The sequence below is a fragment of the Sceloporus occidentalis genome, unplaced genomic scaffold (assembly GCF_023333645.1).
Source record: "Sceloporus occidentalis isolate IW3139 unplaced genomic scaffold, rSceOcc1.0.p SCAF_10, whole genome shotgun sequence".
In the NCBI taxonomy this organism is placed as follows: Eukaryota; Metazoa; Chordata; class Lepidosauria; order Squamata; family Phrynosomatidae; genus Sceloporus; species Sceloporus occidentalis.
The window spans coordinates 14,428,399-14,453,564 of record NW_028316990.1 but is presented as its reverse complement, the minus strand read 5'-3'; the positions used below and the strand labels follow the sequence as shown (position 1 = coordinate 14,453,564).

The 25,166-nt window shown below is 43.4% G+C and overlaps 2 protein-coding genes across 7 annotated transcripts in view; one reads left to right on the top strand and one right to left on the bottom strand.

The window, feature by feature from the left end:
- Positions 1-28: 28 nt before the first annotated feature.
- Positions 29-8,826, top strand: ENKD1 (enkurin domain containing 1). Of its 2 annotated transcripts, XM_089540801.1 has the most exons (9): positions 29-136; positions 1,173-1,346; positions 3,014-3,195; positions 3,599-3,823; positions 3,926-4,098; positions 4,346-4,510; positions 5,294-5,463; positions 5,922-6,058; positions 7,060-8,826. In XM_089540801.1, exons 3-9 carry the CDS (start codon positions 3,111-3,113, stop codon positions 7,218-7,220), a joined length of 1,116 nt encoding a protein of 371 aa, XP_089396927.1. In that variant the 5' UTR covers positions 29-136; positions 1,173-1,346; positions 3,014-3,110; the 3' UTR covers positions 7,221-8,826. The 2 variants fall into 2 exon arrangements, with proteins under 2 accessions (XP_089396927.1, XP_089396928.1); XM_089540802.1 differs by lacking the exon at positions 1,173-1,346.
- A 4,173-nt stretch (positions 8,827-12,999) lies between these two features.
- PARD6A (par-6 family cell polarity regulator alpha) overlaps positions 13,000-25,166 on the bottom strand; it is a 29,922-nt gene continuing 17,755 nt past the window's right edge. For 3 of the 5 annotated variants that reach the window (XM_089476899.1, XM_089476895.1, XM_089476897.1), the window contains exons 2-3: positions 23,271-23,493; positions 13,000-14,220 (exon numbers count right to left, since the gene is read on the bottom strand). In XM_089476899.1, coding sequence (XP_089333025.1) covers positions 13,427-14,220; positions 23,271-23,466 — 990 coding nt within the window. In that variant the 5' untranslated portion in view covers positions 23,467-23,493 and the 3' untranslated portion in view covers positions 13,000-13,426. Of the gene's footprint in view, positions 14,221-23,270; positions 23,494-23,598; positions 23,686-25,166 lie in introns of those variants that run through there. The other 2 variants (XM_089476898.1, XM_089476896.1) reach the window with 2 other exon arrangements.

Sequence of the window (25,166 nt, the reverse complement as noted above, 5' to 3'; positions counted from 1 at the left end):
TTAGAGACGGGAGGCGGGGAGAATCAAACTGCCTGAGCCTCTCTGGCTGTGCCTTTCTCCCTTGAGAGCCTCTTGCTGGGAAGAGAGGCCTGGGGCCAGGAGCCAGTGGATGATAGGCCTTGCAGTCCTTCAAGGGGTGAGGGGGGGCTACACCTTTCCCAGCCGTCTTTTAGACTGGGTTTAATGGTCTTAATGGGAGGAGGCTTTATTTAACTGGAAGGGGTTGGGATTAGATTGTGTTTTTAACCAGTGGTCCCCAAACTGTACACTTTTAAGGGATTGTGGACTACAGCTCCCAGAATCCCAAGCTATTGGGATGGCTGAGGCTTCTGGGAACTGAAGTCCAAAATCTCTTAAAGGGCACAGTTTGGGGACTACTGTAAATTTAACATTTAACTTTGTAGTGTTTTAATTAGGTTGTTTTAATTGTCTTGTTTAAAAAAATTGCTTGTTTTAATGCATTTTTAGATTGGGAGAAAGGCGCCATAGAAAATAAATAAACAAACAAACAAAGCACATTGCTGCACTACCCTTTTATAGTGCTACTATTCCACTTTAACTGCTCTGGCTGCCTCCTGTTGCATTCTGGGGTTGGTAGTTCAGTGAGGCCTAAGAGCTTTCTGGCTGAGCATTCTAAATCCCCTTCCTTAAACTGCAAATCCCAGAATGCAACAGTTAAAGTGGAATAGCAGTGCTATAAGAGTAATCTATCTGATTTAAAGTGTTACTTAATAAGTTGTCGTTGTGTTCACAGTGAGGTGTACCTCCGATGGATCAGTGATTTCCACACTTTGGTCCACCAGATGTTTTGGACTTCAGCCCCCAGAGTTCCTGTCTTTGGGCCAAGTTGTCAGGGGCTTCTGGGAGCTGAAGTCCAAAACACCTCTTAACCTTTTCTTCTCCAGGCTAAACATCCCCAGCTCCCCAAGTCACTCCTCAAAGGGCATGGTTTCCAGACCCTTCACCATTTTGGTCACCTTCCTTTGGACACAGTCTATTCCATTCTTACTGTATTGTACAGAGGGGCTCAATTGGGCTCTTCATATTCCCATTGCTTTAGCAACTGGCTAAAGCTTGCAAAATTTATCAAGATTGCCCTCTTTCAGGTGGCCTTAGGCTTTCCAGGTCTGTCCTAGATCCAATCTCAGAATTCTCCTTTCCTTCTCTTTCAGATCTTTGCCGTTACCTGATTGTAATGCAAGCATAAAAAGGCAGGGAGAGTGGGGAAAAAGAAGAAGAAATGTGGCAGCACTTTTAAGATGAACTGTTCTTATATTTTTGCATGAGCTTTTGTGGATATAAACTCACTTCTTTGGATTCTGTACTGAGTGGTATTAAGGCCTCAGGTATAAAGCATATTTATTCAGTTGTGGGAGTCAGATAGAACGTAGACTAGAGTTAGCTTACAGTTGTACACTTCTTAGAGACTGCTTAGGTAGTATGATGAAGTGGTATATAAATGAAGCTGCTATTGCTATTGCTAGAACACAAAAAAGGCAAGCAGTCTTCCTGCAGCTTGTTTTGTACTTGGCTCTTAACAGCCGTTTGCCCTCCAAGCTAACAGAATAAACAGCTCTGTATTCAGGCCTGGAGTGAGGCCAAGAGTGCCCTGCTAAGTGCTTTTTCTTGTTTGCTTGTTCTTTTCTTCTTTTTAAAACAGAGGTGTGAGGATGGCATTTGACCTATCGATTGGACAAACTTGGCTCTGCTTTACTATTTACAATAAATGCTTCTGGTTTAGCGTTGGATTCAAGCCATCCCTCCTCTAAAAACCAGCGACAGTCTACCTGTGTTATCCTACCTGAGGCAATGTAGGATGAGTGATGCTTAAAATGCACTTTAAGAATATCTTGATAAAGCTTGAGCGGGGAGGAAAGGTGTTTGTTCTCGCTGCCTCTGTGTCTGCTTGGTTGCGCTGGCAGATTTTATGATGTCTGATGGCACTGGAGCCATGACAGCTGCACCTGTCTGTTGCAGGCACAATTCCAGGGCTTTGTGTACAGCTTTGCCTTGTGGGGAAATGAGTGTGTTGTTGCCTTTTTTAATACACATGGAAAATGGTGGAAAAGTTATTGTAGGGCAGTTCAAGTTTCCTAAGGCTTCAGCCTTTGCTAAGGAAGCAAAGAATATTTAAATATCAAAAAATATCAAAGCCAAGCCTGTTCAGGTCTAGCTTTAAATCAGCAGACTTGTCCTTGTCTAACTATGCTTTCCTAAGAACTGAGACTGACTCAAAAACAACACAAGTAGCAGTTTAAACAAAAGTTTACTAATGACTTTAATCAACATATGCATAGAGGCCAAAACCTAACCTAGCTAATGAAGAGTTCAGGTAAAGAAGAAATCTTTATTTCACCATCTTTCCAATGAAAATTCTAAGAACAGATGCTTTTAGGGTTGCTTGTTTTCCTTCATCCCTCCTCATCCTCTTTTCCCTTTGTGCCATGCTCTTTCTATCAGGGCTCAACAGAAAGTAGAACTGGACTAGTGCTTTGGGTGATTTGCAGTAGATTCAGTTGCTTAACAATAACAGCAACAAGATATCTGCTTTTTACCATCCCAATCTTAAATTATAGTGTTGAGATAAAGTTTGGGGTAGCAGCATGAAGATGGATTTCTGCATGGATGGACTATTAGCTGAGTTACGTTCTGATATTCAAACAAATTTCTTCTAAGTTTTAGTGTACGTCTTTGATATCAGGCTACAGTTACTGGATCTCACAGTGCTAGTAGAAAGGAGAACATGGCCTAGAAGCCTGCGGTCTTCCCACTTCCAATTTATATAGTCAGCCTATGGCTTTTCTCTTATAAAAATCAATGAGTGAGGTCTTGTTCTCAGCAAAGAAGCTCAAGAACCATTGTGTCATTGATTGTCTCTGGACCAGTCGCTTTCTTACCTATGGCCAAGCCTTGCAACCCTGATGTCCAGAGTCATAGTCCAGCACTCAAACCACTGCACCACATTGACTCTTGAAGGGGATACAAATGCTTAAAATTATCCTTTTCTTTATAGCATCTTCCCAGCTGTCATTGCTATAGAAGGAGGAGAAGTTCTGCTGCACAAGACCTACATAAGAGAGTTCTGGCAATTTTTGGTTGCTGAGATTGCAATGTCAGAGGGGCCCTCCAGGATCACAGGACCAATTCCCCCAGACCCCACTCTGTGTCCAGATTACTATACGCACCCTCTGTCAGGTGAGTGTGCTGCATGTTTGCAGAGTTATTATGTGTCATGGGAGGTAATACATTGGGTGGGGGCACATGCTAGGGTATGCTGGCCCAGAACTAAAAGTGGGCAGGTTCAATCCCCTTCTTAACTCTCATCCCCCTGCCTGCTTTCTGCTCAGTGGACAGCTGGAGAAGTGTGTGTGTCTTCAAGTTGTCTGCTGACTTTTGGCAGCCCCATGAACTTCATAGGGTTTTCTTAGGCAAGGGATATTCAGAGGTGGTCTTAGTTCCTTCCATGAAATATAGCTTCCAGGAAGCTAACTGAGTGGGAGACTGCCAGTGAATACCAGGTGAAGGTGTAAGGGATTGAATTTTGGACTTTTTGCAGACAAAGCAAGAACTTGACACAGAATTCTCTTTTTATGCTTAGCCAGAGGGAGGTTGGAAGGGAACTCTCTGAAGCTAGACCTGCTCCCTGGCCCCATTCCTCCAGAGTACAGCCTTTACCCTACGTGTCACAGTGCTCGTCTCTTCCACCCTCCTCCACGAATTAAACCGAATGCCAAGGAAATTCTGGAGATAGGCCAGAAGGGCACGGTGGGTGCTTTGCTGCATCTGGATGGAGTCTCCTTCTGTCAGGAGTGGACACGAAGATGTAAGTTTGGGGAAGCTATTTGAGGAATGGCTGCCAGTCTACTGATCCCAGCAGATCAGGGTTGCATGTAAGCTGCTATACTTCATTCCTCTCATTGCACAGGCAGAGATCACAAGGACTATGAGAAGGAGAATCTGAAGCGCATGAGGGAGATTCAGAGGAAGTGTCGAGAGAAGGAGCAGGCTAGGGAGCTCAACCAGCCCAAGCCTGTGAAAGCCCTCTGGAAGTCCCAGAAGTATGATAATGTGGAGTCCAAAGTGAAGGCCAGGTTGCAGGTAGTGCTCAGCCTGCTGTGTCCCTTGTTTGTTCTCCCCAACTTAGTTGCAGTTGCATGAAGCAACACACCTTATCAGTGACACTCAGTGGCCCAGTTTAAAGAAACTTAAGTTGATAATCAATTATTCAGGAGTAAACTGAGTTGAGCTTAATTCACTGAGGGCATTAGTGTTTTAGTTGGGACCTTTTCCTGCTCATGCATTAATTTTTGTCTCATACCCACTTTTCTCTTTTTGACTACTTCAGGAGGGTCCTATTCATCCAAATCCAGAAGCACAAAAGTATTTGAGAGCGTATTCTCGCTGTGGCACAGGATTTCACCCACGTAGGTCAATGTCGCCAAACCGTACCCAGTCAAGGGCAACAGTGGATACAGCAGCTGCACCAGAAGCACAAAACAACAGTACCAAGGTGTGTGAAGCTGGATGGATGGGGGTGAAATGCTGCTTATACTCACCAGTGTTGGTGTCATTTGTTTTATGCTTTCTGTTTTTCATAAATGGCTGGTGCTCTAGCAGATCCTAGCTGCTTTTCTAAAAATGCAATAAGCAATGGAAATCTATGACAGGGTGAACAGGCCTTGAGGGTTGTGGAATCTCTTTTTGTTTTATGCTAGAACTCCCAAGATCCAAACACATGGTGTCAGGAGCAAAACAGTGGCTCAGGAAGAAGAATTGCAGAACAAGGTGCCCTGATCACTTGCTAACACAGGCGGTCTGTCCTGCACCCCCATACCAGCATCAAAGCTTGAACTTCAATTCTTTCATGCACATATTTACTTCTGTTTCTCTCCCCATCCCCAAGTTTTCTGGATTTCTGGGGCATTGTATAGGTGAAAGAAAGTAAGACTTGTTTTTGATGCAGATAATGTAATTTATTGAATCAGGAACACTCTGATCTTTTGCAAATCAGCTAGAGAATGTTAGCTTATATATTTATTGATTTAGTTACGTCCATATCACATCTTTCTTCCAAGGATCTCAGGGCGGTATACTTGTAAGATAGATAAAGTTAACAACTAGTTCAGTGTTTATGAGGTTTATGGCCAAGTGGACGTATGAACCCAGGTCTTCCAGGTCCTAGTTCAGTGGTCTGTCTTCTGAGCCAATCCCACTCTTTGGAAAAGCATTGTCTCCAGACTCTCAGCATCAGAATCTTGCTGCCTTCTAGCTCTGTGCTTTTCTCTTATTTCAGGTCCAGGAAAGCAGCAAAGAGGTGGACTTTGTCAGCCACAATGCCCAGAATGCCAAACGAGCTCAGATGCGGCGTTCACGCTCCTTACAGTCGCTGACTGAATTGCTGGAGCAGAAGCGTAAGGAGCAGGAAGAATACAATACCAAGCAGAAGGGCCATGTCCCACGCTAGTATGTATTAAAACCCTTTCCCAGTGAAGAAGTAGCTGGAAGGAGGGAAACCCCTCCCCCCAAAAAAATTAGGTGACAGGTACTGAGAGAGAAGGGAAATACAGTGGGCCCTTGGTATCCACTGGGGTTTGGTTCCAAGACCTCTGCTCCCCATGGATACCAAAATCTATGGATGCTCAAGACCCATTAAATATAACAGCATAGTAAAATTGTATCCCTTATATAAAATGGCAAAATCAAGGTAGACACAGTATCATAGTGTCTGTTGCTGCCCTGCATCCAGCTCCCCTCCTAACAGCTTAGTGCTTGTTGTACAGTATCTGCTTTGCAGAATCCTGAGCAGAGAAGGTAAAATCCATACCCTGTTCCTTTCATTACTTTCTAGGATGCCATTCCCTGTTACCTTTCTCTGCCTTGCTCTCCATGTCCCTGATGATGTTTTTTCCCCTTATGATTAGCCTGATTGAGAGGAAAGAGCACTGGCGCAAGGAGGCAGAAGAGCGCCAGCGCAACATGCCTGACCCAGCCATGCCTCCAGGCCATGACATGATGCCAGAGAACCAGCGGCTGGAAACACTGAACAACCTGAAACAGAGTAAGATGGTCTGGAAGTTGAACACACCAAGCTGCTTCTGTGTCTGTCGGGTTGTCTCTGGATAGGTATCTGATCTGCAGATTCTTGAGCAGTGGTCTTCCCCAACCCTGAAAGACCTTGTTAGGTCCGTAGAACTGGAGACAAAGATTTCTGTGGGGATGGGACTCTTGTTTCTGTCCTACTGCTACTCGGTTCCTTTGGTGCCCTTGACCCTTAATCTGGAGCAGGAGATACCTTGCAACTAAGTACAATGGGGTCACCCATGGCATCTGTAGGGGTTACGGATGTTCAACTGATTGATTGCTTAGTCATTTTAATTATTAAACCAGTGTCCCTAGTTAAATGGACAACATATTTTTAATATTTTAAAACTGCATACAAATCATGAATGGCAGATGCTACCTTAGAAAGAGGCATTTCCTATTTTCTCTTGTACAGGGGCTGAGGAATACTTTCCCCTTCAGGGCTCTTGTTATATTATATAAGCACAGTTAATCGCTTACAATACTGAGAAGATTGTGCAATTGCATGGAAAGGTAAGCCAAAGAGCTAGAGACCTCTGCAGAATCCTGCCTGATCATAAATAAGACTCATTCATGCTTTCTTGGCTCCTCCTACTGCAGCAGGGGTGAGAATCATCTGGCTTTCCAGTATTCTTGGACTGCAACTCCTATCAGACCTAGCCAGCACTACTACTGATGGTGAATGCTGGGAGTTAAGACTCCAACAACATCTGGATGGCCACATGATTCCCACCCCTGCACTAGAACAACTGGCTAAATTAACCAGATGTAAGAAACAATGATTTTGGCTTATTGGACCATTTAGGATTGCCAACCAGGTTTGTACCTGGCTTACTTGGGAATTTCCTCATGGTAAACCATGGATTTTGCAGCAACTTGGCTTCCTTTTTTGTGTGAATGCATCTGATGAATCAATACAGATTGAACACTGTCTGAATTATAACCTGCCTACTTCCTTCTCTCTTCCCTCTGCCTTAGGCCAAGAGCAGCTCCTGAAAGACCTTTTGCTGCTTCCAGTGCGAGTTGACACTCTGAGGGTCCAAAACCGACGTCTTGCTCTGGAGAAGAAGCTGTCACAGATTGAGGAGGCACTCAAGATATTCTCCCGGCCCAAAGTCTTCATTAAGCTGGATTCTTAGATGGAAGCAGATGGTGCTCCCTTTCCCATTCTCTTTTTCTGGACTGTAAGGAAGACCAACAACTTAAGATGGCCACCTACATTGGAGAACCCTCCACCCTATCTATATATGGGGTGGGCAAAGTCAAGGATGACAGGAGCTGTAGCAAAACGATATCTGAAAAGCCACAGATTCCACATCTGTGGCCCCATAGCTGTCTGCTTCGTACTTTACAAGCAAATGGGCTAGATTTTCAAAAACATGCAGGGGAGTGATATGGAGAAGGGAGAGAGAAGATGTCCATGTTCCTAGGAGTGTGACTTGTAAAACCCTGGTAGCCACAGGTTGAATGCTTGACAGTGGCAGTTTCAATGAGTGCTAAGATAAATCAGAGCCAGTACCAGAGGAAGCGATCACTTGCATCATAGGAACTCTTAATCTTTCTATGAGGTAGTGCAGGAAAAGCCACAGGCATCAGATTGACCAACAGCTGAAACTTAGAGGAGTGTGTGCAATTATAACATAAGTGAATGGATGGTTTTAAATAAAGCAGATTTTTTTTATAAACATTTATCACAGGACAGAAGCCAAAAGCCTATGCACTTTCACAAGCATTTGTGTAGTGTAATTTTAATAGATGCTTAGTGCATGTAACAATTATATTTAGTTTGGTTGATAACTGCTACGTGTGTTAACACAAATGACATGTCTTGCATTGATACAGTTCATTGATACAGCGTATGCTTGGCCTGCAGGGGAATGGCATGCAGTCCATAGCACCCCATAGTGCTGTTGGGTAGTTTCACTTTGGAGTTAAATCTCATGTGTAATTCTTCAGACAATTATATGGTAAAGCCCTTTGGTTCATTCTGCTGCATGTGGCCTCCCAGGTATGCACCCCAAAATATTACCTTAAAGGTAATCAGGTGGGGAAAAGATGTTGCTCAAGATCTAAGAAGGGGCCACTGCCTGGCAAGAGTGAAGAATGCAGATGGACAAAGACTCTTAATATGTGCAGTTTCCCACATTACATCTCAAAATATGCACATTTTCTTCTTTGGTGAAAACTAATGTCCAGTCTTTCCTTAAGGAAATGACTTATCCAACGCTAAAAACTGGTGGGGGGGGGGGCAGAAAAATGTTGACATTTGGACCTGGATAATGTGAGATGGTGTCATGTCAAGACATTGATGCATGAACTGTGTTAAGTGTGGGCTTATCAGATTTGTCCAAGCTGCATTTCTCTACCACCATCAGATGGAGGAGTGGCAGGGCTTATATATTTCTTTGCCTTGGCTTTTCTTTTCTTCCGACAGTGCTGAGAGAGAACGATAAGCTCCACTCCCTTCTCATTTTGCACAGGGCAGTTAATCTAAATATCATTGAGCTGATTTACAAAATCATTCTTCATCTACCGCAAAAGCAGGAGAACTCCAGCATGCAAAATGTGTGGTTTCTTCTTTTTGCTGAAACGTCAAAACCAACAAAACAGCCAAATGCAAAAGAAATGCAGAGAAAAAAATTGCTTAACGTAGTTTTTTTCTTTCTTTCAGTACTATAACTTAATGTGGCTCACATTCCTCCTACACATGAGCTTTCCTAGACTTGAGTCTACTTCCTCAGATGTATATAGTGGAGTGAAAACCAGGGACACACACACACATGCCATTGGTATGTGAGAATGTCAATTCAAATTCAAAATCCTTTGTGTATGGAAATGAAGTAGCAATGAATTTGAATCGACATTCTCACATACCAATGACATATATATGTCTGTCCCTGGTTTCCACTCCACTATATGCATCTGAGGAAGTAGTGGTATCTATGAAAGCTCATGTTGCCAAGTTCTTTCTTTCAGTTAGTCTCAAAAGTGCTACAAGATCTCTCTGTGTACTGATTCTACAGACTAACATGGCTATATCTTTGAATTCTACAACAAACTTTAGGTGTGATTAGTTTGGTGCCTCACACAACAAACCCCATTCGAATGTATCCAAATACATTCAAATTTGTTTGGGGATAATGAAAGAGTTTTGAAATTTCACATGCACTGTGTTCCCTGTGACAAGTATCCTATCCTTCTCTTGTGAATGTGAGAAGTCTGAACCTTCTTCCAGCTTTCCAAGAGGGCAGGTTCAGATTCCCATAGTCTCACAGCACTTCCAAGGTGCAATATGGCAACTATGCAATATGGCACCCTTCAGCTTCTCTCTTAAAACCGGAACTAGAGAAAAAGGTAAGGACTCGGCATATTGTGCGCTGCATCAGAGGTGCTGGTAGGCCAGAGTTGAGGATGCTTTCTGGCCTTCCTGATGTTACTGCCTTCAACTACTGTCAGAAGATACAGCCAGCATAGTCAATGATAAGGGATTGTGGGAGTTGTAGTCCACAACAATTAGACATCAAAAGATTCTACACCCACCAAAGCTCTAGATTTATCTGGAAAGAACTCTGGATGCGAATCTATGCAGCCATGTGTAGCTGTTCCACATGTTCCCATTAACACTCCTAGGATTTGTTGGGCAAAATGTTACTTTAAGATTATATAAATTATATGAATAAACTCTTCTAGAATATGGCCACATAGCCTGAAAAACCCACAAAAAGCTATGCCAGCCATGAAAGCCTTCGACTTCACAATTACATGGTTGTAAATGGTGAGGAAGACCAGGTGTCAATCCTTAGTGGTTAGTAATGTATATAAGGACTCTGAAACCCAGAGCAGGTGTGGGTTGAAGAGAAGATGTGTTTGTTGGAGAAGTGGATTGTGGCAAACTGTGTATGTTGACAGATGTCAGAGCTTCTGTTGTAAATGCTTTGTATATATTTTGCAACAGGAAGATCAAAGCCTCCAAGGACTTTGGAAGAAGTCAGCTATGCCTGTGCCTTATTTCAGGTTGGTTAGTGCTTTATTGCTAAATAGTGCATACTGGGTTGTACTTCTGCACTCTGCTGTGAGCTACTGTTGAGGTCAAGCACCTCAGACAGTGCTGAACATTGGCACCTCTGTTTTGGGCCTAGTTTTTGTTTGTTTTGGTTGCTGCACACTTGCAGGACACAGAGGAGAGCCAACAGGAGTCACCATTGCATTGCAATAGTTGTCCTCCCACAGCCTTTTCCTTGTTTTGGGAAAGTGGGAGCAGAGAAGCATCTGGCTGTGTCCCCATAGCCAGATGCAGACTGAGGACATTTTCCAGCAAGATCCGCTCGGGTCCTCCAGACATCTCAGCAAATGATATAATTGGTATGGGCACAGGGCCAGAGGCTTCTCTGATCCCCTTAGGAATGAAATTGTCATGGGTGAAGGGATATTGCAACACAACAGTGAATTCTGGGAGAGCTTTGAATGTTGCAGAGGGAAATAGACCAACCTCTGTCACAGCAGAAAAATACAGGCACAAGCATAATATGAATGTATGGTTTGTGTGTCATTAACAGCTTGTTTATGAAATTCGGGAAACCGCACCTTTGCTCTCCTTCAGCTGGCAGTTAAAGACTATTTTATTTAAACAGGTATTTGGTGATTAACTGGTTCTGCAGAAGGGCCTTTTAATCGGCATGTGTGCTCCACTTTATTGCTTTTGAAAATGCTTTTATGCTGTTTTAAATAATAGCGTATTACATTATATAATGCCCCTGTTTTTGAAATGTATGTTTTTGCAAATGCTTTTATAGCAATGCTTTGTGTTTATCTGTGCATTGGGCCTTATGTTGGGAAAAAGCTGGGATATAAACAAAAATAAAGAACAAATGAAGCCAGTGTAGATGATAGCGAAATAGATGGACCAATTTTCTGACTCAGAGGGAGTCTGCTGCTACCTTCTGCTCTCCTTCAGAAGTCAAAGAAAGGTACATTTTGTAGCCAAAATTTCTGTAATTAATTAAATTTGGTTATGACAATTAAATACTATTGGGCTGGATACTCAGATTATTTTCTTACTAGAGAAGAAAAGAGTGGGTGATGAACAATGAGGAAGGGTGCAATGAGACACTTTGGAGGAACAGTAAGTGGGATGCAGAGTGGGAAAACGAGAAAATAAAATGATCCTTGGGGATAGTGAGAGATCTGAGATTAACTGAGAATAAGAGTAGATCACAAAAGAATTGAATCACAGAGCTAAAAGAGACCTCCAGTGCCATCCAGTCTAATCCCCTGCCATACAGGAAGACACACTCCTAAGAGATGGCCATTCAGCCTGTTTAAAAGCCTCCAAAGAAGGAGACCACCACACTCTGGAGGCAGCATTTTCCACGGTTGAACAACTCCAACCATCAGGAGATTCTTCCAAATGTTTTTAGGTGGAACCTCTTTTCCTGCAGTTGAATCCATTGTCCTGTGTTGAGGCCTCTGGAGCAGCAGAAAACAAGCTTGCTTCTTCTTCAATATGACATCCTTTCAACTATTTAAATATGGTTATCATGTCACCTCTTAACCTTTTCTTCCAGGTTAAGCATACCCAACTCCCCAAGCCTCTCCTCATAGGGCATGGTTTCCAGATCTTTCACAATTCTGGTCACCCTTATATGGATACATTCCAGTTTGTCAGCTTCCTTTTTAAATTGTGGTGACCAGAAGTGGACACAGTGTATGGCAAACAGTTGGTCTGTTTGGACCAGATTATAGCCTCTTTGAGCTGGGCTGTCTGAGACCACCAGATTGGCATTCAGACTGGGCTATCCTGGCCCAAGGCTTATGGCCTGTGTTGTCCAGATAGGATGATGTGAGGCCAGCAGGAATACATGCCTTTTGGCCCATGTGTACTTGCCCTTGGAGTCTGGAATGCATGCCTATGCTTGGCTTCCCCTTTCTGCTGTATAGCAAACTCCAGGAGAACATGGTCACTCTCACATAAGGATCCTATCCCTTCCATCCCAGTAGACAAGTCGTCACTGTTGGTTAGGATCAGATCTAAAATAGTTGATCCTCTTGCTGCCGCTTCTACTTTCTGGACAATGAAACTGAACTGTACAGTATTGTTATGTCAATACACACTGCAATTAAATATGCAACTAATGCAACTAAGGGTGGGCAACTGTGCCCAGGACTGCAGGCTACATTTTAGCATCTGGAACTACTCAAGGAGGTGCACCACTTCATTTTTAAAAATATAAACCCAGCTATTTAAAGTGTGGTTAACTTTAAACTGGGAATGAAGAGGGTGAAGGGGTGGAAGGAGGTGGTGGGAGCACAGTTTTGATCTGACAGGCTGCATGCACTTTGTCCACCCACAGTGTACTTGAAGCTTTAGGAGAAGATATGTATTTGAGTATCTTTAGATTTTATTATAATAAAATATCATCAATGCCTACTGCTCTTTCACCACCATCAGTATATGTATATCATTAAAAGGCCCATAACCTAATTCAGTATTTTTTGAGTCCCAGTTTTGAGGAAAAGGTGGGGTATAAAGTTGTTGTTAATAATGACGATGCTCCTATGAAGGGAAAAGCAAGGATTCACGGAAAGGTCCTAATAACAGAGAACTACTGTGGGGTAAGTTGAAGCTGGTTGTTCACAGAAATTAAAGATCCCAGTAGTTACTGCTGAAGGGAAAAAGGAGTAAAGTATGAAGTTAGGAACCACAGCATAAGAGTAAGCTGCTACACAAGCTAACCCATCTCCATCACTTGAACGCACCACAGGCCTTTTACTTTTGTCTTCCTTTTCTCCTCTTTGCTCCTGCAATACACTTCTAAAAAAATCACGTGAGAACTTTCCTTTAAAAAACAACAACACCATGTTTAATAGTCTGTTGCACTATATTAATCTCTGATGCATGTTTTCATAAAAACAAACAACTAAAATCAAAACACTTTTATGAGTGCCAACAGTGGATGGAGGCAGGGACAACAGGCTCTGGAGGGGGATAGATCCCCGTTCTGCCTGGAACACAGGCCAGGGGCTGAAGAGGAGGAACAGCAAATGTAATAAAACTCCCATTGTTTTGGCTCAACAAGGAGGAAGGGGCCTTTTCCCCCCGATGGGAACTGTTCCAGGGAAGTTGGGATGGCCCCTACCGCTCCCAACCCATCTGCCATTTTGCTACTGTGGCTGCAGAGAGCACCGCTGGCCTTGGCAGGCAGTCTGCAAAGAAGGGTCTGTGACAGCACATCCATGAGGAGTCCGTTCCAGATGGGCTCCAGATTCCAGTTCCATTATCTGGCCACTGCCAAACTGACCTTGGCGAGGTGATTTCACATATGATAGGGGAGGCTGTTGCCCAGGGCTATAGCGTGAAGACCGTGCCATCCTCCCGGAGGCTTCCTGCTCGGCTGCCCCGAATGGGGCTGCCACTACCGCTGTGACTGTTCAGTGAGGGCAGCGAGCCCTGAGAGCTATACAGAGACAGGCTGTGTTGCAGGCTCTCAAGGAGGCCACCATTGGGGCAACTGGCAGGCAAATCGCTCTCAATCACCAGGTCACCCTCTTCATCGCTTTCCCCCTCTGCTGTGCTGCAGTTACTCAGGTACTGGGAGGCTGGGCTGGGTGTCTGCTGGCTGGGGGTACTGTCCGTGGACACACCAGAGCTGCCAGACGCTTTGCTGCTGCGGATTACATTGTTGCGCTGGTTGGCCGGCTTGACGGTGATGATGAGATTGTGGCTGTTGGCCACCATCATGTCCGTGACCTGGTCCAGGGACTTTCCTGCCACATCAATGCCGTTGACTTCGAGGATCTCATCATTCACAGCTAAAAGCCCAGTGCTCTCTGCCAGACCCCCTTTAACCAAGCGAGAGATAAAGATGCCAGGCACCTTCTCGACCCCATGGGGGGCCACCCGCACACTGACCCCATCCCGTATGTAGAAGCCCAGTGGTTTATTTGACCCATGCTTATGTAGCCTCACGCGCCGATGGGTCTCTGGTAGGATGTCCACATCAATGATGGAGGAGATCTGGCGGAAGTCCTGGGGCATTCCAATTAGCAAGTGGGGCTTGGCCCGCTGGTGCACTGGACGGAGGAGCCCCTTTTTCTTCCGCTGCAGAGAGTTAGAGGCAAAGACGCTGGTGTCGGCTTCTGCTGCAAGGGAGAAGAAAAGAGAGCATGGGTCAGACGTGAAGCTACTGTATGTGCTGCTGAGACTCAACCATTCATCCTTTGTTGGATTTCTGTCTTGGAATCCCTCAGAATTCTCAGTCAGACTGGGCCCTGTCAATGTTGGCTGTTCAGTTCTGAGAACTGGAATGCAAAGGACAACATTCTCTTCTTTATCCCCTGTTTATCCATCACCCTGCTCCAAACAAATCCATAGCTTCCCCTAATATTCCTCACAGAAAGCAGATGGTCATCCACCCAATTAATCATTTGCTAAAATGTTTTTGTCCTGCTTCCCCCACCACTTTATTCTGCATTTGTCACCCCATAGGTCCCCCCAGAGCAGTACCAACTGAACCTGTTTTGTAGCTACTTTGCACAAATCTTTGTCAGGTGCTAAGATTTTCACCTTGAATTGAAGCAGGCATTTCAGTTTTGTTGTTGTTCATGCCTTCAAGTCGTTTCTTTTAGCGACCCTAAATTGAACCTATCATGGGATTTTCTTGGCAAGTTTCTTCAGAGGGGGTTTGCCATTGCCATCCTCTGGGGCTGAAAGAGCTCAGGGTCCCCCAGTGGGTTTCATGGCTGTTCTCCAGATCATAGTCCAACACTCAAACTACTACACCATGCTGGGTCCTTTTCAGATTTACCTATCTGCATTTTGTCAGCTGATATATTTTCCTTGGGATAGTTCTGTTTCTTTCACAAGCTTGGGATTTGCAAACGCTGGGTGCTTTAGTATTATCGGTATCATGTAGTGGCAGAAATGTTGTCATTCACATTGTCTGAATTTGGATGTGTCTTTCTTGCTGGGAGAGTGCCAAAGTTAGATAAGGGAAGCCAGCTAAATGTGGCTCTTTACAGACCCTCCAAGTAAAGAACAGCCCCACACGACCTGGCTTACTCTCTACACTCGGATGAGCCCCTTGTGTGTTACATCAATTTACAGTGGGTCCTTGTTATCCACTGGGGTTTGGTTCCAGGATCCTCCATGGACAACAAAATCCATGGATGCTCAAGTCCCATTAAATATAATGGCAAAGCAAAATGGTGTCTCTCATAACATGGAAAATTAAGGTTTGCTATTTGGAATGTATACTTTAAAAATATTTTCATTGGGTAAAGCAGCTCATGGGGCATCACCTTCCCATCAGTCACCCCTGAAAACTCATTTCCCTGACTGGCAAGCAGAGCTATGGCTGGCACACAGCCTCTCTTTTACCACCTAAACCAGCTGGCTGCCCAGGTACAGTGGAGGATATTATCCCATCACTAGTGCCAGTCCAGTTGGCTTCTGTATCTAAAATAGGGAGGAGTGCCACCTTGTCTTTTGCCTCAGGCAATGAAGTATCTTGTGCCACTCATGCAGCAATGTTTGGAAGTCATCAGCATATCCCTGACAGATGCTAACTCTTTGTGATGTAAAAGAGGCCAGGATGCCATTGCCAGGGCCTCAGAAAGGGCCACCACTTCAAAATCCTAGGCAGGCCTGGCTCCCTTTTCCCCTCCTCCTCTATGCAAGTCAGATCCTAACCCAGACCCGGACGTGTGGTACCTGCCAGTGCCGGAGAACCCAGCTTCCCCTTCTGGGATTACACACTGCATGCCAGGCTCGGATTAAAAGGGATATGAATAATTCAGTTTTAATCACACTTTGAGCAATGGCCCGCAGACTTAACTCAATAGCTGCCAGTTCAGAGCACAAAGGGCAGATTGCAGCCTTCCCACAGCAAAACCAAGCATCTACCAGCAACCTATGGGGCTTGTCATGATGGATACCTGCTCTTCAGTACAGTATTTACCACTACGCTGCTGCATATAATGAAACATGCACAGTCCAGAGGAGGAAGGCGGCATAAAAATCAGTTGGGATTACATTTAGGATTGGCAACTACAAATGGTAGAGCCAGAGATATATGTATATTGGGAAGGGGGAGGAATAGAGAAATCTGTTCTTTAATCACCTGGATTAAAGGTAATTAATTAATCTGAAAATGATTAGGCTCCTCTTTCATATAATGGAAAATTGAGACTATGAAGAAAATGTCATTACAGCTTGGTGTGACACTGAAGGAGAAAACCATCCTATGGCCAGAGAGCTACAAAGGAAAGGTGTATTATTAAGCACAACCAGCCCTCAGTATCCACAGTTCTGTATCCTTGGAGTCAAGCAGTCATGCCTTGAAAATATTTTTGTTTTAAATTCCAAAAAGCATCTCTTGATTTGGACATTTTATACAAGGGACACCATTTTACTACACCACTGTATATAATGGGATTTGAGTGTGCACAGATTTTGGTATCCATGGAGGGGTCCTAGAATCAAACTCCAGTGGATACCGAGAGCCCACTGTACTAACTGAAGAGCAGGTCCAAAAGGCAAACTGAGGCAACTGCATTTGGCAGCAGTCTCTGGAGTGACAACAATCCCCTAGCTATAAGTGCTGAGCCTCCCATCTGTTCTTCTCTGTTGGATGCTAGCGCTGTACATGGCATATGGCCTGTCCTAAGCCTTGACTGGTCTGCTACCTGTAATGTGGTGGACAATGCTCCTGTTCTATTACTAGTACAGAAATAGGATTTCATAGTCAGCTTCTTTATGTGGAATAGGATAAGGGTACCATCTTGGCCTTTGCTTCAGGTAGCAAAACGTTTTGGTTCAGCCTTGCTGGAGGAAAAAAACACACCCTTTCAGCTCTAAAAAAGTTGAGTGGTTGACTCAATTCAGTAGGGCTGCTCTTTCCTATTTTTCCTACCACCAAAGAATGCCTTCAGAGTCCTTGCTGTTCTGCAAATGATGCAGCATGTGCCGATGCTACAAAAGGAGCTGGATATATATGCCACCACCAAGGCCCTGGCAAGACGTGAGAGGCTGCCAGACTGGAATCTAAATATGAAGTCTGATGCAGTGGTTAAAGTGTCAGATTAGGACTAGGGAGAAGCGGCTCTAAAATAATTTTGAAGGAAGAGGCATACTTTTACAAAAACCTCACTGTGTACAGTCCTAAATGATTAATGAAATGGTTTAGTCAATAGGATCCTGTTTCAAAAACGTAACCCCTCCCCAAAAGACATAGTAATGACTATACCAGGGGGAATGTTTCTCATATTTAACTGGAATGGAAACAAGAATAGAGGAAGAAAAAGGTAGCCTTGGCTAGATGGAGATGATAGCTTCATCTGTCTGTACCTTCAGAACACAAATATCTATACTACCTTGCTGGCAACACACTCTTCTCCTTCGTACCTAGCAGAAGGGATGATTAATCCACTTCACTAAAGATGCTGCAGACATCTGTGACAAGCGGCAGGATGATCATGAAACAAGACTTGCTGGGTTGGAACAAGTTAGTGCTTTAATACTGGCAGCACAGCTGTAATAAAAGCTGGGAACAACTGGGTGCCAGCACCGAAACCAGTGTGTCTGTCTGCAGCTTAAGAAGGCAACACTAGCATTGTCTTGAAATCTCCTACACAACACACCCTAAAGAGTGTGACCCATTTCACCATCTGGGCCACCCATCTTTTGCAACTGTGAGTCCACAGAAGCAGTCAGTCCTGGCGTCCAAAGATTTTATGAGTCCACTTGTTTTAGCAGTCGTTTTTGGCAAAGAGTCAGCCTGGACGAAGGAATAACCAATACTGAGCCTGTTTATGGCTTTATTCTGCCTGGTTGCCTGGAAGGGATCCTTGGCCACAAGCTCTGAGTATGTGTTGTTTACAGCCTGCACCCAGACCGAACGGCCTTCGCTGATTCATCTGAGTCCGTAGTACTACCAATTATTAGAAACCTCCCAAAGAGGAAGGAATAGAGGCTTTTACCAGGTCACTGTGCCTAAGCAACACAGTCTTCATTTTACAGGGCTTCTCAGACGAAGCTCTTAAGTTATAAATATCGCACTGTGGGTTTGGCGCAAAAGCTTATTTTTAGCCCAGGGAGACTCTGATGGATGATGGAAGTCGTCTTGCTCCCCCCTGCAGCAGCAACTAATCCAAACTATGCCAGATTCTGAATCATTTTGCAGACTCTCCTTGAGTGCCCCCCATCCTTTGGCCCATCATGGTTTGCTTCCTTTTGGTCTTCTCCACACAGGGCTGTCGCCAACTTGAACAACACACCCTGGCAAAGTGTCCACTAATGACAACTCCTAGTGTAGCTCCAGTTTCCAAGTAACTATACCAATTATATACTCAGGGTTGGCACAAGGCCTTTCGCTACCTGTGGTGATGGACAAGATGGTACTCCCTTCCCAGTCCATCTACAACAGGTGACTGAAGTTCACCTCAACATCACACCTGAGGTAGCAGGCTAGGTTTGCAAGCCCTGTAATGTTGTGGCATAGACTATTGGTTGATAAAGCTTGTTTTTTTGCTGCTCCAGACACTAGAACACAGAACAATGGATGCAAGCTACAGGAAAGGAGATTCCAGCTCAACATTAGGAGGAACTTCCTGACAGTAAGGGCTGTTAGACAGTGGAAATACTCCCTCGGAGAGTGGTGGAGTCTCCTTCTTTGGAGGTCTTTAAGCAGGGGCTGGATGGCCATCTATCAGGAATGCTTTGATTCTGAATTCCTTCATGGCAGGGGAGGTCATTATGAATTATGCATACTTGCATGTATGCATTTCACAAAACAGTAAAAACTCAGAATACAAAATAACAATAATACCACCAGCTAAAGCAGTTAGATAGCCAGTGTGACTGTGTGGTTTGAGTGTTGGACTATGACTGGAGATCTCCCTGCTCAGCCATGAAACCGACTGGATGAACTTGGGCAAGTCACTTTCTCTCAGCCTCAGGGGAAGGCAATGGCAAACCTCCTCTGAACAAATCTTGCCAAGAAAACCCCACAACAGGTTCACCTTAGGGTTGCCGTACATTGGAAATGACTTGAAGGCACACAACAGCAACAGAAACAACAACAACAACAACAACAACAACAACAACAAAGCAGTTAACCTTGTGACTTCTATAAATATAATGAAAGAAATAACATATTAAATATTATAAAATTGTTTAAAGTATTAACAATAATGTATATCAAGAAAAGAGGGAAACATATAAGACTCTGTTCAGGGAATACTATTAAGGCTGTAAAGTGGTTCTGATCCTAGGTGCCTGATCGGGTTTTGTTTAAGGGGGGTGTCCATCCATCTTTAGTGTAACTTGGGGGGTGTCCAGTCCCTTTCCCCTCATTTTTGGGTTCATGGCTCTGTCTGGTGAATCAGCTGGCAAATAAGATTCAAGAAAAGTCTCATAGGTAAATATTCAGTATGACATGACTAGCATTGCCCTCAATGTTTCATTCATCTCTTCCCGCCTGCCTGCCATCTAATCTTCAAGAGCAAAGCTTCCAGTATGCAAATGCTAAGATTTAGCAACTATTGTCAAATAGGTTTCACGTGGCTTCCCTGATTTCTACAGCTTCTTTAAACAACAGATTATTGAACAGTCCTGGTTTCAGGTTGCAAGGAGCTTCATTTCATTTTGGTTTGTTTGCAAGGTTTGTTTTATTATTTTGTCAGAGGAAAACAGTAAATCTATATTCTGAACTCTAAAGCAGGAAAGCACTGTTACAGCAAGCCTACAGTGGATTAGATCTCTAAGGCAGCTGTGGGCTACAATTCCCATCAGTGGCCAAGGCAGCTGGAGAGCACCAGTTTGGGGAAGGTTCTGTCTTTTTGGATTTTCAAAAATACTCCAGTGCAAACAAAGAGAGAGAAAAAAATAGGACTCTGAGTAGCTATTAAAATAGCCTCTCCTACAAATGTTTATTGCCTTATAAAGCCCAGAGATAAACTGGGTGGTGTTTTCTGTGGATTACATGTTGGAAGCAATGCTCAAGGGAGCAAAAATCTCTCCTGTTTAGAGCAAAAACCTCCTCGCAAGGACAATTCTAGTTGGTTAAGAAAAGCAAATTTCATTAAATTTGCATAGGCTCTCCAGTTTTCAGAAGGCACCTTACCAATTGTATTGGTGCCTTCAAAGTAATTTCCAACTTTTGGCAACCCTAAGGCAAGCCTATACTGGTGTTTTCTTGGCAAGATTTGTTTGGGGCAGCGGGGTTGTCTTTGCCCAAGATCATCCAGTGGGTTTCCATGTCTGAGCAGAGATTTGAACCTTGGGCTCCAGAATCATAATACAGTGTTCAAAGCACTACACCATCCTGGCTCATCTTATCAATTGGTGAGGTTGAATTAAACTGTTGAATAAAAGTAGATGCCTTTTCTTCCTTTAGGTAGATCAGGCACGAGGAACCTCTCTAACCCTCCAAACGTTTTGGACTTTGGTCTCCAGAAGCTCTGACCAACATGACTGTTGGTAAGTAATGATTGGAGTTTTTGTATAAAAATATGAGAGACCAAAGGTTCACTATCCTTGATAGAGGAAAGCATGCTAGTTCTGCTATTCCCTGTTTGCTGTCCTCTACAAGTTGGAAAGAGTTCCTCTGACCCAGGAAGATCCTGCTTGACTCATGGGAGTTCTCTATGCAGGTTAGGAACCTGGAAAATCAAGCAGAGGTATTTGAGGTTTGTTTGAGGAAGCCAAATGCCATATTTGGGGCTTTGAGACAGCACTCAAGTGAAAAACTGGCCACCCAAATTTAAAACATTTGGTGATCTGGGAGCTTCTTGGACCACTTTTAGGGGTCCCAAGGACCACACTTTGCCCACTCTTGCCTTAAACCCAGTCACTCCAACCAGGAGTTATGGTGGTACTGTTACAACAAGAAGTAACAGTACCACAATGGAAACCACTCTGACTGTGGAACTGTCTGGCTCTATCCCATCTAAATTTCTGGAAGGCAGCTAACACTTTGCTATTAAAATGAGGGGCTGCTGCTCTGGCTTTTTAAAAATGTTTCTGATTTTAAAATTATTTTAATAAGAAGCCTCTTAAAATTGTTTTAGACATGCATTTACTGTTTTAAATGTTTAAGCCCCTGTATGCCACTTTGGAGGCCCTGGCAGGTCTGGGAGCTGTCCATAAATACATAACCCACCTATTTACCTAACTTACAGGGCTACTATATAGATAAAGTGGTGGTACTGAAGAAACCAAAATGCATAATGACCTTTTGCATTCTGTAGCAGAAGTCTTGTGGGTTTTTTAAAATTCCTACCTGACCTTTTTTCTTTCAAGAGCCACCAACTAAAGCTAGGAAGTTTATCACACGGGGAAAAAAGATGGGAGCATAGCAGGATGCTCCCATCAATATTGTGCGATTTGGCAAAGATTCTCAAATGAGTTTTTTGTGGGTTTTTCAGGCTATGTGACCATGTTCTAGAAGAGTTTATTCTTGACGTTTTGCCAGCATCCTTTTCCCAGTGTGATAAGCTCCTAGGTGTCAAATAGTAGCAGAGTTCAGAAGGAGCTAAATTCAAAATGCTGCCTAAGGAGTTGGAGCCAACTATCTGCTACAGGGAGGGAAACCTCCAGTCTACACACTGAATGTTGTCTGTTGCTCAGGTTTTTTTTTTTTTTTTGCTGTTATTCTGGTTGGCTGGGGACTCTGGATTTAATATCCAAAAGAAGGAACTTTTTCAAACTATAGGTAAGAGGTTATTTAAAGACCGGGAACTGAGCTCTGGCTTTTAGTCCAGGAAGATGTATGGAACTGAGCTCTGGTTTATAGCCTAGACTCTGTTACAGCGAAGTGCACTCTGAGTAGATATGCACTGAACTGAGTTATTCTTTGTATGAGTGGTAAGCAAAATGTCCAAACTGATAACAGTTATATCTGCTCCACCACTTTGGTTTGGTTCTGCCCTGTGCAGTCTCAGCCCTGCCCATGCTGGAATGTGCCCAAATTGGAATTCAGCCCCTGAGCAACCGAGATATTCCTGTTTACTGCAACACATGATATACTGACTGGGATGATATGCACATGCAATTCTGAATAATAAAGAGTCACCCAGCATCTTTAAGGCAGGTGGTTTATTACAGCACTATAATAATGCTGTTAGTATAGCTTTGGTGGACCTACAGCCCTCTTCCTGAGAATGCATCTTAGGAAATGAACTGTGTGTTCACAAAACCTCATGCTATAATAAATCTCTTAGTCTTAAAGATGCCACACAATTCTTTCCTATTTTGTTGCAACAGACTAACATGGCTAACGTGGGGAGAGGGATCTAGACTTGTGTTACTTTAGATCCAAGACTTTAAACACAGCTCTAAAACATAGGCCTGGTCAAAAGTAACTGCCTGAAGAGTGGTGAACTTGGAGACAGAGGGATGGCTAGGGATGGGCAAACTGGCCTGTATTGCTTTCTGAAATGTATAAAATTCTGAAGCACACGTTTGCTCCATCCTGTTTTCACTCCAGGTGACATTCAAAGGAAAAGGTAAGGTAGGGTCAGTATAAAAATTTGGGCACATTTTTGTGAGTGTATTCTCTAAAGGTATGCATTTTGGTGTGCATCCTTGCCTAACATGTCCATTTGTTTGGGCTATTTTTGGATCAGAGACTTGCATTACAAAATTCAGAGAAGTGCGAAAACTGTGAAGGATAATTGCATTCAGCTTCATCCATTTATTCAGGAAGTATGGTTTCCTGTTGAAATGTGGATGCCTGCTATGATGTGAATCAAATGATTTTCACCATCATTTCAAGCCATGGCAGGGAATTCTTCTTAAAACTGACTTTCATTTTTAGTTGCTATTAGTAAATTACAGTCTGCCCTCCCCATATCTGGAGGACCCATTACGGACCTGAAAACTGCCTATGCTCAAGTCCCATTAATTGTTATCATGGTGCGCTCCCATGGAGCGTGCATCATTTCCCCCCTTGCCACCTGCAGACCATGTACACTCAAAGCAATGTATGCAAAGTCTGCATAAGGCAAGGGCAGACTGTACAAAGACAAGAAATGTACATCCTACTATAAATCACCTGGTGATCTGCCAGTAGAAACTTTGGCCTGCCCTAAACTCCTTGGATGAAGGACAGGAAACAAGCATTGATATAAGTAAAATTGAATGTGCTGTGTGAAATGAAGAGTGAGTAGAAGTCCCTTAGTAACCTCCTTACCTCGTTTCTGGATGATGATCCGGAGCAAAGGATTGGCCGATGACAGTGCCTTGTGGTAATTGTCATCATTGTTGATGGGCAGCAGGTCACCATGGATGTCTGTGTATCCAAGAAGGACATCCACGCAGGGGATCTGGTGGACTCTCTGAATCAGCTGGTAGAATTCCTGGAAGCCACCTACAGCAGAGCGCTTCATGGCAAAGCGACGGTACTCGGCATCAAACTATATAAGACAAAAGGAGAAAACAAGGAAGAGCATTGTGGCACTGCAAAATCCAACATGCTTTCTTTGGCATAGGCTTTAGCACGAGAGCAGAAAAGAGCATACCCTTCAACATTTCACAGATGAAAGTCAGGACACATGTGGCCAAGCGACATCAGAATGTGGTCAAGATGGCAATACTTATTAATGTGGAAGAACAGACTAGTTAGGAAGGGCTGCAGTGTTTTACCTTTGCTCAAATCTATGGGGAAGAAGAAAATTCTATCCCCTCCTCTCCACCTTTTTGAGTTTTGCACTTTAAGCTCAGTTTGCAACAACTGAAGTAAGCTGAAGATGAAGGGGGAAAGTGGGAGGAAGAGAGAGAAACTGGGACATTTAAAAATATTCTTACCGGGTATGTCTATAAGCTAAATAGACAAACTTTTGGTGCTTCTAGGAAGAGCTATTGACACTACCGATTAAAACGCATTGTCCAGAATCTCAGTAGCTAATTTCCACTAGAGTAGATGCACTGAAAAAGGAGCCAACATGTAGATAAATAAAATTGATTCAATGGTCTATTCTAGTCATCACAAACAATAGGGTTTTAATGTGAAGTCGAAGGCTTTCGTGGCCGGCATCCATAGTTTTTTGTGGGTTTTTCGGGTTATGTAGCCATGTTCTAGAAGAGTTTATTCCTGACGTTTCGCCAGCATCAGTGGCTGGCATCTTCAGAGAAACGATAGTTTTGTATATCTGTTTTATATATCTTGTTCTCTGAAGGTGCCAGCCACAGATGCTGGCGAAACATCAGGAATAAACTCTTTTAGAACATGGCCACATAGCCTGAAAAACCCACAAGAAACATTAGGATTTTAGATTATAGCATATGTATTTGGTCTATTATTCCTTACCACATTTTTGTTGTTGTAAGAAATAAAAACAACAGTGGTTGGGAAATATGGGAAACAACAAAGTCTGGACCACTTCTCCTGCAAAATTCTAAGACGATGAAGGAAGGCCAATGATAAAAGCCCCATTGAAGTATCCCTTATTGCAGATGGATAAAGCAAACAGTAAAATCCTAAGGTTTCAGGGATTGTTGCAACTCCAGCTAATTTACCAAAATGAACACTCAACAAAAATAAACCATACTAGACAACTTCTGTCTGAGGCACTTCACTGAAGGCAGTAAAAACAGTCTGTAGTAGTAACCAATATAACTAACAAAGAATTCCGTGTGATCAAATCACTTAGACATAAATACTAGGATTTGGCGCAACAAAAATAGTTTTGCATAACTGTTTTATATTTCTTGTTCTCCTTTTATGAAATAATTGTATTAAAAGTGGGGATCTTACTAGACGTTGTTCTGCACTGAGGCAGTGTAATAAAGTTGTGGTTGCCTACCAATACTTTTAGGACACTCAGTGTTGTATCCCAGGGATCACTGTTAAACAGAATCTGCAGGGTTTCCTGTAGACATTCTTTGCTACCTGGTTAGTTCTTCTCCTTAGTTGAGCTCAAAACCTTGGGACTTGAGCAAGTCAGGAAGGGAAAGTACATCATATTTCTGTTAACAGAGAAGCAACATGCTTCTCTTTCCTGCCTGCTCAGTGTACATGGTCATGGTCATGTTTAAATAGCCAATTACACGAACATGATAACTGAAGTAGACAGAAACAACAACAACA